The 13704-nt window shown below is 35.6% G+C and overlaps 1 protein-coding gene across 2 annotated transcripts in view; it reads left to right on the top strand.

The window, feature by feature from the left end:
* Positions 1–1131: 1131 nt before the first annotated feature.
* Positions 1132–13704, top strand: part of LOC150091555 (lachesin-like) — a 304077-nt gene continuing 291504 nt past the window's right edge. For both annotated transcript variants that reach the window (XM_090384559.1, XM_090384555.1), the window contains exon 1: positions 1132–1480. In XM_090384559.1, the coding sequence (XP_090240685.1) occupies positions 1396–1480 (85 nt within the window). In that variant the 5' untranslated portion in view covers positions 1132–1395. The remainder of the gene's footprint in view (positions 1481–13704) is intronic.

Below are 13704 nucleotides of genomic sequence, written 5' to 3'. Positions count from 1 at the left end.
GAAACTGTTTACTTCCAAAGCTCCCCATAACCATTGGAAACGCATTGAAGAAACCAGGTGTATGAAACCACGTAATTATAGGCCTGTTCCCATAGCAACGGCAGCATCTTCCAAAAAACCATTATCCCGTCTAAAGATAATAAAGCGGCCATTCCTACAACAATAAGCATTGAGTTTGAACACCAAGAAAATTATGTGATCATCCAGTATTGATGTATTTTAGAGAAATTGCAGAAAAATGAAACGTCTCTATATATTAGCAGGGAAAATTTGATCTTATCCCTTCGCACTGGAGTGAAAAGATGAGGTCATTTTCAACCTCATTTCTTCGTCCCTTTGAACTGAGTATTATTGGCCTACAAATGATATCTAGTATGCAATCGCAAGAAAACACCCAAGTGCTTATTGTAACCAATAAAATGGTGATTATTTGATTCTCACTGTTTTCAACTGTTGTGAGTAAGGTCAACATTAGAACCAAGTTTATCCGCGCACAAAAAAAAATGTTTCTTCTCTCTTTTTTCCCCCATTCATTCGTGACAAAAAGAGGAAAAACCCTCACAGAACACAAGTAGGATAATTAGGAACCTTGCCAAATGAAACAACGGCTTCCTACGATCACGCTGAAAGATCCAAAGACCTATTAAACAAAATTTTACGACAAAATCGAATGACAGTTATGTGTTGGTTTTGAAGCGAAGAAATAAGAAAGGAAAAAAAAAATATAGAATCTTTAGCGCCTTTCGGCAGCTCGTGACTTTTATTACCCCCTTTTCATCTCGCTGTTCTTTTGAATATGCAACTTTAAACATTAATGCGTCAACGGTTATGTTTCGTCAAAAACGTAGTCGCGAGTCCTTTCCAAATAATTGAATTGAAAGCTAAATGCTATGACATTGATAAAAGTTCTTTTTTTGCCCCTTTTAACTTTCCCAAAAGGCCTGGAGTTCTTAGCTGTGATATTCTGTACAATCACAGATAATTGACGATGCTTCCACCGCGCTACTTCGACAACAAGAGTAAGCCGGAGACCAGCGCCCTCTACCAGTCAAAGATTGCTAACACATCGCTAGACGCGGGAACCAATAAATGTCGCTGCATCCTGACCGACTGAGGAGTGTTACTCTGGAGTTCTGCTGTCTACATACGGTTCATGTAATGTATAGAAGGATGGTGTAGTGAGATTGGTTACTTTTCCCCTTCCTTCCATGGTGCTGGCTTTAGTCGGGTAAAAGCGTGAAGCATTCGTGACTTTAAGACCTTCGGAACTTTTGCTCGCCGTCTTTTCTGATGGTACTGTACGGAGTGAGCTTTCGTTTGCCCAATTGTGCAGCTGTCTTAGAGAGATAAGCGCTTTCCTTGGCCTCTAGTTGTCTAAGGTTTGTTTCTAATCCTATGTGGCCCACGTATTTCAACAACAGCATATTTCATGGATTTCTGTTTATGTGCCTCTTTCTCCTTCAAACATCAACGGCGAAAGGTAAAAATGAACCTTCTTTTTAACCATCCTCATCTTTAAAATATTTATCTAAGTGTCATCACATACTCGGATATAATGATATTGTACGCCAATAAAGTTTTTTCCATCCATTGCTACAATAATATAATCACAACCTTTTTAAGCAGTTGATCTTTCTTTCTTTTTTTATGATTTTTCCTCAGAAAATTCATCCCAAAAGAAATAATCTCTCTGTGTCACTATTATTACTCATGATAGATTTCTTTTTTCTTATTATTCTTTGTGAAAGACGACATTTTCTTTCGGATGAATAAGTGAAATAATTTAATACTGTATTCGTTCTAGCGGAAAGCGACAATTCATTCGACTGTAAATTAATAAAAAAAGAAACCAGGAAAAAAAAATCCTGATTTCAGTTGTGGGATTTCCCCTAGAAAACTGCAGGCAGAAAAAAATTCCATTCATAGGGCTCAAATCTACATTAATAATCTAATATTTCAAAGAATTTAAAATCATCAAACGATTAAATTACCATTAAGATTTCAACAATTAAAATTATCACTACTAAACACAACAATCAATCAACAATTAAAATTATTATTAAACACAACAATCAATCAACAATTAAAATTATCATTATTAAACACAACAATCAGTCAACAATTAAAATTACCATTGTTGAACACAACAATCAATCAACAATTAAAATTACCATTGTTAAACACGACAATCGATGGACAATTAAACTTATTATTATTAAATACGAAAGAAATCAATCAATAAATTTATTTAAATCATTTTTCAGACGATTTAATGGCTGATCCTTTATAACCATTGATGCATTTTAGTATTTATTTAGCTGTTCAATTTGAATTTTGTGAATTGTAAAAAAAATATTTTCATTTATTGATAAAGGCATAAAGATGACAGCTAATTTATGGATCTACGAATATATTGCAAAGGCCAATTTTAGCTTAAATATATGAGTGGATACTCTCATCAATAAAACCACTAAACTCGTATCCCAATTAAACGTGGAGTTTTCATTTGGGGAGGAGGAGGAGGAGGAGGGTGTAAACAAGTTAATTTTATGACCGGTAAGGCAGTTTATTGATATTGACTCTCAATATTAAGTATTGTGGGCTATAATCCAGCCAGAAGAGTGACATCTCTTGCTCCCAAACATCCGAACTGGACGTATCTTCCGCTAACACTAATCATTATACGATCGGCGTGGCTCTGTATGAGTGTTTGTTGAAGCGCGTGCCCCACGACGGCTGGCCCCGGAAACTGTCCGCACACATCATGACAAGACTCGTATTTTGGCATATCTCTTTATTGAGCCAGGAAGAAGACGGAGTTTAAGACTGGTGGAGTTGTCGGTGAAATGTAATTAGTTGGTTGAGAGATGTCACCGACTCGGCGGTCTTTGAGAAGGGGGAGGGGGTAAGAAGTGGAAGGGGAAGGGGATAAGAAAGTTAAGAGATAAAATCGTTAATAAAAGAACTTGTGGGATGTCGCTAGTGTTGTGCAAAGGAAAAAGGTGGTTACTTTCTAAAAATAAATGGTCTACTTTTGACAACTGTGCATCGAGACTTTAACATGTTCAGCATATTCGTTGTGTTTTCTCCCGGAGGGAAGACTGGAGAAATTCCAAAAAGGAATCGTACATCGTGTCCTTCAACGTTGTGTTTTTTTTTTTTTTTTTTTGTTTTGTTTTTTTTTTTTTTTAAGATAGGTTTTGGAAACGAAACCGCGGGTTATAGTACAATAGCCTGTCACTGAGAAGGAAACCATTTTTAAAGACGAACAAGTTTTATTTTTTCATGAACCAGTGTACATTAAATATGAGACATCGAGCGTCAAACAATTGAACAGGATGGTAATTTAAAATTATCGGTTATCAAGTCAAAGTACACTTTTTTCTTTAAAGAGGGGGCAATTATATTTCGTTGCTGATTAAAGTAGTAAATTTTCAAAAGTAAAGAGTAACGCATCTGATTTTTCATCGATGATCCAGTTGCAACAATAGTGGATATGATTTTTTTCCATTTTTTTCATAGTTACGTAGCGTTTGTATAATAACATTTTTATCCGATGAAGGAAAGGGTAATACCATCCGAAACGTATAGTATACAAACCACCTGGATTGTAACACGCTAGATAATGAATATGTGTTTTATTTTTGTTATTTTTTTTAAGTCGCGATGGATTGCGACTTAAAAAAACACACCCACATTCCAGATCAAGATGAACATTGAAAAATAATTCATAATAGAAACATTAATTTTTTTTTATAAAGCGAATGTTAGTTCAGTGAATAAAATGCACCATAAAGACATCATTATTACTACGATTAAATTCAAAATCCAACAATCATGTAGAGGATTCAGTTTCCTGTATACCGTATGCAATTATCGGTTAGCTGATAACGAATGTAGACTTCACGTGCTAGGGATTTTGGGGTATGGAGCTCGTGTCCTCATTTTTCATCGGTGATAGCCCCTGTCGTGGGTGAAATTCAAGACTCTTGACAAGGATATAATTTCGTGTTCGTCGATATGTTAATTAGTAGTGGATACAGAACATAAAAGGCAGTCACGAGGAGGAGTTACTCCCCTACATCCAGCCTAAGATTTACTCTGAAATCGGATGCCCAACTCAAACTCGTTGCTGTCGAAGAGAATGTTATAAAATGACAGCGGGAAAGCAATTGTAGTGTCTCATCGAGTAAACGTTGCAAAATACAGTGAAAGTTGGCAATTAGGAGGAGAGTTCTAAAGAGAAATTCCGCATCCCGCAGCAAATCGGAACAAAAATTTGATGACCCTCAGAAATATTTGAATTGCTCGATGGTAGTTGAGATCCTTGTTTTGGGTCTGGTGTATAAACACATTACTAAACACGCCTCATTAACACCTTTGTTCAGTCGTAAATGGTCTGAAGAGACGTGTATTGTTCGAGATAGTCATTTCCAGCAGGGGACTTTCTAAGGTGAGCTTATTATAAAGAATTTGGCTTTTAACATATTACACATTAAATCCTGTGCCTTAGAAAGGTCGAGCACATCTTGCGAAACGCCAGGAATCTCAGTTAAGAATGGCTTTGCCTAAATTAATCACCGTAATGGTGTAACAAAGTAGGAACACTTATATAATAAAGTACAAGAGGCCTGGAACGCGAAGGGATTGCTTCATGTTTCATAAGCATTCTACTTTCACGTGCTGAGAAGCCTTTTTGATAAAGATATGTCCAGAAGGATACTGCGGCTTAGCGAAACCGGGGAGAAGATGGAAAATTACTTCGTCATTAATCCTATTTAATTAGGCGAACTTCCAGTTCTCTGTAATTTGAATTCAGTAAGAACCTTGCTTTGTTTTATTATGTGATAGTTGCGTGTGTTTGTAGATAATTTCCAGATATTAAATAAGCTCTGAAGGAGTCAATGGTCCGGTCGGATAGGAATATGTGTGGAATTTCGGCAAAGTTTAGTCGTTCAACTTCAACCCGATCCATCGCCTGAATCTTCAAGCTAGTGGATCTATTAATAACTGTAATATCTTTCATGTTGCAAGGTTCAGCGTTATTATGTTTTTATATTTGAGTTGATACCCAGGTGCACTAAAACTGAAATGGAAATGTTCACACTCCACGGACCAATGAGTTTCTGAAGCACTAGGTGATACTAGGTGGTAGATAATTCTCATCACCCTTGCAAAATCCACGCCAACTTTCTTAATGGAAGCCTGACGCGTTCAAACCGGCGCAGATTTAAAACAGATTCGCACATTGGCCGCTATAGTACGCCGGTCCGAAAAGGGAGACTCATTGGATTTTCGGATCAATTATCTTCATATAATATTCGACAAGGGTATGCTGATTATGTATACAGAACAGCCCTGCATTTAATCGCATCATAATTAATGACTTTGCGAGCAGTGACGTGAATAGCGTCTCTGCTTTCTGGCACCTAGGAAACGACCTCAGTTGCATTTATATTGCGGTCGAAGTTGAGACATGCTTCCTGTCTTATGGGCTTTTTAACGTGGGATCGAGTTAGTCAGTCTCGAGCAAGGACGGTCTGGTTTTCTCTTCCAGAAACTCAAATTTTTAATCCTTTAACTCTTGCAATCCTTAACAAACAGACTTTTTGAGAAATAGAAGGATAATGAACCGTCTCAAGTTTCCAAGGACATTTCTACACTTGTTCTTAAAACGTTGTACGCGTCCGTTATTATTTATAAATTTATTTATGATTTCTTTAATTTTATTTAAATTAAATGATGTTGTTGTTGATGACTTCCACCCTACTGAAGTCACGGGCGGACACAAATCGCAACTCTGACTGCAATTCTCCGAAAATTCCAATTCCAGGGTGTGTAAAGCATTAAAGACGACACAAAATTTACTTAAATAACAAACTTTTATTATATAAATTTGAATTTGCATATATAGGAACTATGATACAAGACAATTCACCATCTCACACGCATCATCAACTATTCTCAAATATTTCTCATGTATATACGTAACTTACAGTATATACATGAGGAATATTTACCACATCTTTTCCTTTTTTACCTATTGATGACCACACCCAATATACAAGAAATTCCAATTGTTACTTAGGTAGTGGTTCAACCCTGCCTTTACAGATTCACACAAATCACCTTACATCAGTTGTTTCTTACTTACTACGAATCACCAAAATTACCATTTTCATCCTTTACTTATTACAAATCACTTATTTCTATCAAATTACCTATCTAACAACGCATATCAAATCAATTACTATTTTTCATCCTCCAAAAATACCTACTTTCATCTTTCCACGATTTTACTCAATGTCGCCCAATTACATAAAATCCGCCACAGTGGCTCTGTTTTCTTGACGAGAACGCCAGACTGTCCACTTATGTCTAGATACTGCTTAGATCAAAGATGCTTCTTAATTGGGTCCTATTATTTACACTTCTAGTAACCCTTTCTCGCCTGTTCGCAAATGATGACTCCTTCCCTAGTATGGGCCACCGTTTTGTTTACTCTCAGTTCACTCTCCTTGTACTACTTGTTATTCTCTTCCATTTGACTGCTATTCAATATAAACATCTATAACCTACCTATTTTAAATCTAGTATTTTCAAACCTTAATTTTGTACTAATGCTGTTGTGTTCGTTTATTCCATTACAAGTTAATTAAATGTCTTGTTTCTTACAAAAATTAGAATCTGCTTCTTTTATCCTCTTCAACAATGTCGTGATTCCTAAGCAAATTCACATATATTTTTTAGAGATAATCAACAAAAATATCGCTTTGTTCTGTAGTATAAAAAACGTATTTATTTTTGCCCACAGCAATACTTTTCTTGTCAGTAGCTACCAATACTGTTCAAATCACAAAACCTACCATGGAACACTGTTCCCAAATCTGAGATGGTTCCGAAGACCCCTCAAATTCTTAGACGCTATCGAAAAGAAAGCAAAGTTAATTAATGATCCCTCATTTACTAACTCACTCCACTTTCCAGCATACAGGCACTCAGTTGCTGCTATATAATTTTTCTACAAATATTTCATGGACATCGGTCTTACGAATTACCATCTGTAATTCTCTTTCTTATAAACAAGTCCGAAAACATTCCTGAATCAAATTCATTGTCCAATCCTCTTGAACATTTTATTTCTGAAAAATTCAATCCACAGAAATTAAAGTTCAATGTTCAAATGTCTATGTTGGAGCTCCAGTAGAGTGGATCTCAGGAGGGTTTGTGTGTTGCAATATAAAATGCTTTCGATTAGGATTAGTGCTCTGTGGTGTGTTCATACCGCTGTGTCTATTAGTTAAACCTGAAAAGCATAAAGATCTAATCACATGTTTAAGATTTGGAAAGGAATTTTCTTATTATTCTAGGACTTAAAGCATAAAGAATGCTGATACTTCTTTTCATCTTTTCCTACTAATTTCATCTATTAATATGCTCCACTTCAAACTTAAAAATAAACTAATTAATGAGCAGCTGGATTCATGGTAATTGCCCTTGCATTTAAATATTAATTGTCCCTCTGGACCTCGAGCAATTTTACACTCCTTAAGCCCTTGAAGTAATTATTACGTATTTCCAGTATTTTGAGAGTCTCTCGATTCTACATGAATTCAGTTTTTAATTTATCAATTCATTTTAATTAATTTTAATTAATTTCCCTTTATACATATTTTTAGAGAGAACTGACTAATAATCATAACTATTCATATCTAAGAGGAGTCAGTACATCTATCGCTTCGGCTTAAATTTTTACAATATTACTTTTTACAATAACTATAAAACCAAAAGGAAAATTAAATGCTCAAAGATATAAACTTCACCTTACCACGAGTTGTCTTGACATTGCACTACTTTGAAACAAATCCAATATAATGATATTTTAATTTATCTTTAAATGTGGAATCAGAATGGTCGTTAGAGTGAAGATAAATCTCACAGATCTTCAAATTAATCTGTAATATCCAACATGGCCATCCAGAGAGTAATTTCATACTCGTGAAATTATTTTAACCCAAACTTTGTAAGAAACCGCACTCAAGATATTAGTAAGCCTGTGCTAAATCTAGTTCAAGTGGAAACGTGGGGGATGTTATCATGAAATGAAAGTTTAACGGTACCACCAACGTCTATCAACTGTGCGTTGACCAGAGGGTAATCGGAAGGGTCAGTTATCCTTGCAAAACATCAATCAGCAGTTTAAGACATCGATGGGGGTTGAGTTCTCTACGAACACACTACGCAGCATTATGCAGCTCCGGTTTTCATGGAACTGCGGCGGCGCATAAGCCAAACATCGACAACTGCAAACAGCGGTTTAGCTTTGCATAGTATGAAAAAACTAAAAAGAAGTTTTAAATGTACAATTTGAAATACAATGCGTTTTATGTAGTACTTGAAAGCGAAATAGGCCTGTGGATTTAATTGAAAAATTCACGGAGAATTATTAAATAAAAATTTTAATTACTTTTTCGATTTTTATAATTTCTTTTCCTTTTCTCATTGTTTTATATTATGCTGCGCAATTTTACATTTTATAAATATTTTAATACTCTTGTTTTGTTTTGTTTTTTAATCTAACTGCAATGAATGCAATTACTAAAACCAAAATGAAGAAAATCCCTTCAGTGAAGAAATTAAAGTTTTATGCATGCTTTTCCAGCTAGTTAAAACAGCAGTCAGTGAGTCTTTTTCGTTCAACAAACCGGCTGAAAATCATCAGCTAATTAGTCGAAATTTATTGCACAATCGACTGAACAGTCGAGAATCCATTTCAGTCAGTGTTACCCATTAATAATTAAAATCACAGGTGTTCAACTTCAAAACAATAAAAGGTAGGGTAGGGAGCACAATACACTTTATACACTCAGTGACCAGTTTATTAGATGCAGTGACATAAAAGGGAGTAGAACCTCCTATAGATGCAGAAGAGTCCCAAGTCATCGGTGGATGGACACCATGAGATGTCTTGTCCATGCCTTTGCCCCCTTTTGGCCCATTTATTTGGCTGCAAGATGCTTTCTTACCATCTGTCGGCCTCTCATGTCAATAAAATATCTCCAGCCACAGGATTTCTGTTAGATGGATGTTTTTTGTAGTTGGACCATTCTTGGTACACCCTGGACACTGTTTTGCACATTTGTACGTAGTACTGTAAGATAATATTACTTCATAGTATTTAATATATGAAAACGAATATGGCCTAGCAAATATATAAACATAAAAGCACTCAGTTTTTCCACTAATGTTTTTGCTTTTTCTTGATGTTATTTATTTCAAAGTAGTGCAATACTAGGCAACTCGTTTCGCAGGAATTTGCTCTGTTGTGATTACTAAGACCTTTACAACATTCACTGAGATTTAAAATCTGCTAGCAAAAAATACTGCTAAGCAGACAAAATAGAACAAGTCATTGCACATACATAAAAGCAGTTCCTCTTCCAAAATACAGCGTACGTTGTTGATGTAACGCCAGAAATTTAAGATAATCGTTCAACTTAAGTTCCACTGTCGAGTTGTTTTTCTTTTATTTCACAATGCAACCTTTTCCAAAGTAAATAATAACCTCTGTTTACGTTTTGAAGCACCGCAATCTACTGGGACAGATTTATTTTAGGCAGTATACAGACAAATACAAATGGATGAAAGTTGCTGGTGAGGATGTTGTTTACAAACAATCTAAAAGTAGTTTAGTGAATGCTTTGTCAGGAAATGCTTCATGTAAATCTTTTCTAGAGGCTCAGAAACTCAAAATAATCCATCAATAATTACCAATGAGCCACAGTCTGTTGGAGCGTGGCTCATTGGTAATTATTGTCTCCAGAAGAGGAAAGTACAAGTACAGAACTCGTGTAGAGGTATTCCCAACTCTCCCATAGAGGTATTCCCAACTATCTCTGTAGGCTTACCCAAACCCCTTGTATTAATTGATAATGAAATAAGTCATGACCAACAGTTTCGCGCCCAATAAATGTACATATTGTCCAATGGATGGTGACCGTGCACCAGGCCATTGTAGATGCGTATCCAAGATCTACTAAAATCCATCTAGACACCGCGGGGAACCTTGGCACCTCCGCAAAAAAACAGCACCCAACATCAAAGAACATCGAGTAAAGTCAAACCAGAACCAGGAACTTGCTACTAGAAACACGAAAAGTGTAGCAAAACGAATATCGAATTGTTAAAACACTCATTAACAGTAATCTTATAGCAAAAACATGTGAACTAATAAGAGGTATTGATAATAATATTCCTATAATTTAGTTAATTTTCCTTTTATTCAAAAAATGAATCAACAGCTTATATTATAATGCGTATAATAAAATGTCGTAAATTAAATTTAGGTTTTTTTAAAAGAAAATACTGAAAAAGCTAAAAGGACAAGATCCTCTCTTTGGAACGATGCTGAAGCTCATATATTGTATATCTCAAAGAGTTACTATCGATACAATGCCAAGTTCAGGAGTTAGTCCTTTTGGTATTACTTCATAACGATCTCCCACTTATGAAACTTTGGCGTATACCCTAAAATACAATGCGTTTAATAAAACATTGTGGGAAGAGAAGCTAACTCACATCAAATTGAAATAAGAACACTCCAGCTCTGATTTGGATCGCAAGATTAGGAAACTGCTCTGAGTGATGATTAAACCTCTATTTATTCAATATAATTTTCATACATAATTAAAATACAACAGCGAATGTTATTAATCATCTAAACTACAAACTAACGTAGGGAGTTCAGTCTTTTTACATTTCTTTTATTTAAAGATTATGAAGTTAAGTTAGTAAAATTCAATCATGGAGGGAGGCCCATTCTATTTTGCGAATAAAACTCTGTTGCATTCATTACGTGTACCATAAAGGTGAGAGATGGGAACTAAAAAAAAAAACCGAATATTTAGAGGATTTTTTAATGAAATAAATACGAGGGACGTTCCAAAAGGATACTATTGACACAGTTTATTACCACAGCGGTACAACTGCTCGCATACACTAGATGGAAACCTATTCTTCGAATATACTATAATCTGCAGCCATTATCAACCCACTGCAGGATGGAAGCCTCCTCAGCAACTCATGTGGGGAGAAATGGATCATAATCTGCCACGTTGGTCCAGTGCTGGTTGGCAGATCGACCGTATTTAGCAGTCAGGGGTTTGAACTCCGATCTACTCAAAGAGCGTGTGCTATTGCACTCCTGCTCCTGACCACTCGGCTACGAAGGCCTGATAAACAAGTATATTTATCAGGCCTTACCCTAAAATACATACTATACCAAGTTGTTTCTCTTTCGAATGTTAAATTAGAAGATGTATGTATTTCATTTATGAAATATGAAAATTCTGAGTTATTTCAGAATAATTAGCTAAAAATCATTTTAGAAGTATTTAAACTCATATTATTAGAATTGTAATAAAACTGTCTTCTTTGAACAATTCGTATATAATACGTAGCAAAAATTTACGGTTAATCTTACAGTAAAATAAAAAAAAATGGTAATAATAAACAAAAGTACAAGGATTGTGTAACAGTTATTGGGTTTTAGGAGCATCGGCGACTAAGGCCATATTACCCTCGCCTGAGATCGACTAACTCAGCTACATTATGAAAAGACCCAAAAGTTGTGTAACAGACGAGTACGTGAAGTTAATATGTTGCAAATTAAGTTAAAGATATTTGAAGGATTCTGAACTATCTTGATGCCAAGAAGTCATCAGGTCCTATTGGCATTTCTTCACGTGTTTTCGAAACCTGTACTCTGGAGCTTCCTTCTGTTATTCGCCTTTTCGCACTCAAGTTTTTACTGCTGCGTGAAAATTTGCTCAAATACAGCAAAATCCTTTACAGCAACCATTAATTCTTATATTATCCTGAAAAAGTTTAAAGTATTCAACGCTTGTTCCTCAAAAGCTCATCTGCATTTAATTCTCTAGTTAACTTCAATTCTTCTAAAACCAAGTGCCATCTTTTTATCCTAAAAGGAGTCTACTGCTGCTGCTGCTACGCCCATTTTCATCAACTCTCAGACAGAGAGAGAAGAATGCAGACCATTTCTGGGAATAAACCTAACCTATGATCTTTCTCATCATAAGAGTATCATAAATATTATTTCTTCTACATCAATGTCAGTGTTACTTTTCTTCCAAATAGCTGCTAACAAATCCCAACCGTCCAACCAGAGTATCGTTTCTGCATATTGCACAGTATCCTAGACTCACTTTTGCTGGCTACGAAAGAGCAGTGATCTCCAATTCCTACGAGCCCACTCCAGTCGTTTCATTAATCCCTTCTTTGTATTCTTGGGCACATCCTTCTTTGGTATATATTTCCTGAAAATTAAATCAAGGTACAAACATAAAAGCACGCAACCAAATCATAAAATCCAGCATCCACCATTTCAGTAATGGCTTTGCCAGAAAAGTTCACTTTCACCTAATATGGGATTATCTCACAAAAACGACACGTTTCGACCCTATTTCAAGCCTCGTTATAAGAGGCAAGAAAGGTTTCGAAACTAAAACTATGGACTATGGCAAGGAAGAGTTAATTTCCCTTATTGGACATTAACTGAGGTCTAGCGCTATTGTAAAATGGCACTACGCCACGGAGCTGCTTTGCTTTTATGACCATTATAACTGCTCCACTGTTTAGTGTTGAAGGTATGGAACACATTTGGACGTATCCATGTTGTTCACAGCACCCTTCTCGCCTCGCGTTGTGAGGCGGGAAGGGTGCTGTAGATTGGCGACACCAATACTTCAACAATGTCCCTGCAGGGATGGGGGGGGGTCGCTTGTTTACTTTTTCCGATAAACGACAGCCGGGTATTTGTAAAAAAAAAAAAAAAAAAAGAATAAATAATTACACGTTATAACGGAACTCGTAACTGTAAATTTTCATTAATCACCCTGTGCATGTCTAGAATAAATTATACAGATATTTGAATTGGAATGAGAAAGACTGTTTCTTATTTTCTCCTTAGTAAATTATCATCTTTTCAAAAGAATCATCCGAAAGAGCGAAGAAAAAGCAGACAATAAAACATTTGCTTGCGGTGTTAGACAAATTATAAAGAGATTTGAATGCGAATAGATCTTCGAGAGCAAATGATAAAAGAACAAACAACAAATAAATATATCCTTGGAGAAACTCATAATAGAAATTGCATTGGCGTGTGACACTCAACATCGACTTTCTTTTTTTTCTTTTTAAGGAAAAAAAATGGGTTAAAGTTAAATCATTATAAAGATTAAACACGTGCTGTCTATTATAGTCATTAGAATAGATGAAGTAAAAATAGCCTGACTGTAAATGAGGTAAGGACTTTGTCAGGAGGATGCGTGTAGATTAAGAAGGATCTCAAAGAATTATCTAAAAGGACGCGAATCGCTTTTTTTATTACTTTTTTTTTTATTTTCAATTGCAGTGGTCTATGTCATGTTAAAGGCACACAAATGCTGACAGTACCCAACTCATTTCTAAGCGTGGCAACGTTGATGGAAATTAATAGCTCTAATATTTAAACGTCACGCTTCGTTTCTTATCTTACTGAATTTCAAATGAACTACGGAACTCCAAATAACATCCTTTGCTGGAAATGTAACGTTGGCATGGTTGAGGGAGATGAAATGGGTTTGATTAGCCGCGTACTTTTCAAGTTTCCGGCCCCTACCGATAGATCCCGGCTGTTTTTCTAAG

This window comes from Mastigoproctus giganteus, chromosome 1 (assembly GCF_048544385.1).
Source record: "Mastigoproctus giganteus isolate SK-2022 chromosome 1, ASM4854438v1, whole genome shotgun sequence".
In the NCBI taxonomy this organism is placed as follows: domain Eukaryota; kingdom Metazoa; phylum Arthropoda; class Arachnida; order Uropygi; family Thelyphonidae; genus Mastigoproctus; species Mastigoproctus giganteus.
The sequence above is the reverse complement of the archived record's forward strand: the minus strand, read 5'-3'. Positions and strand labels throughout refer to the sequence as shown.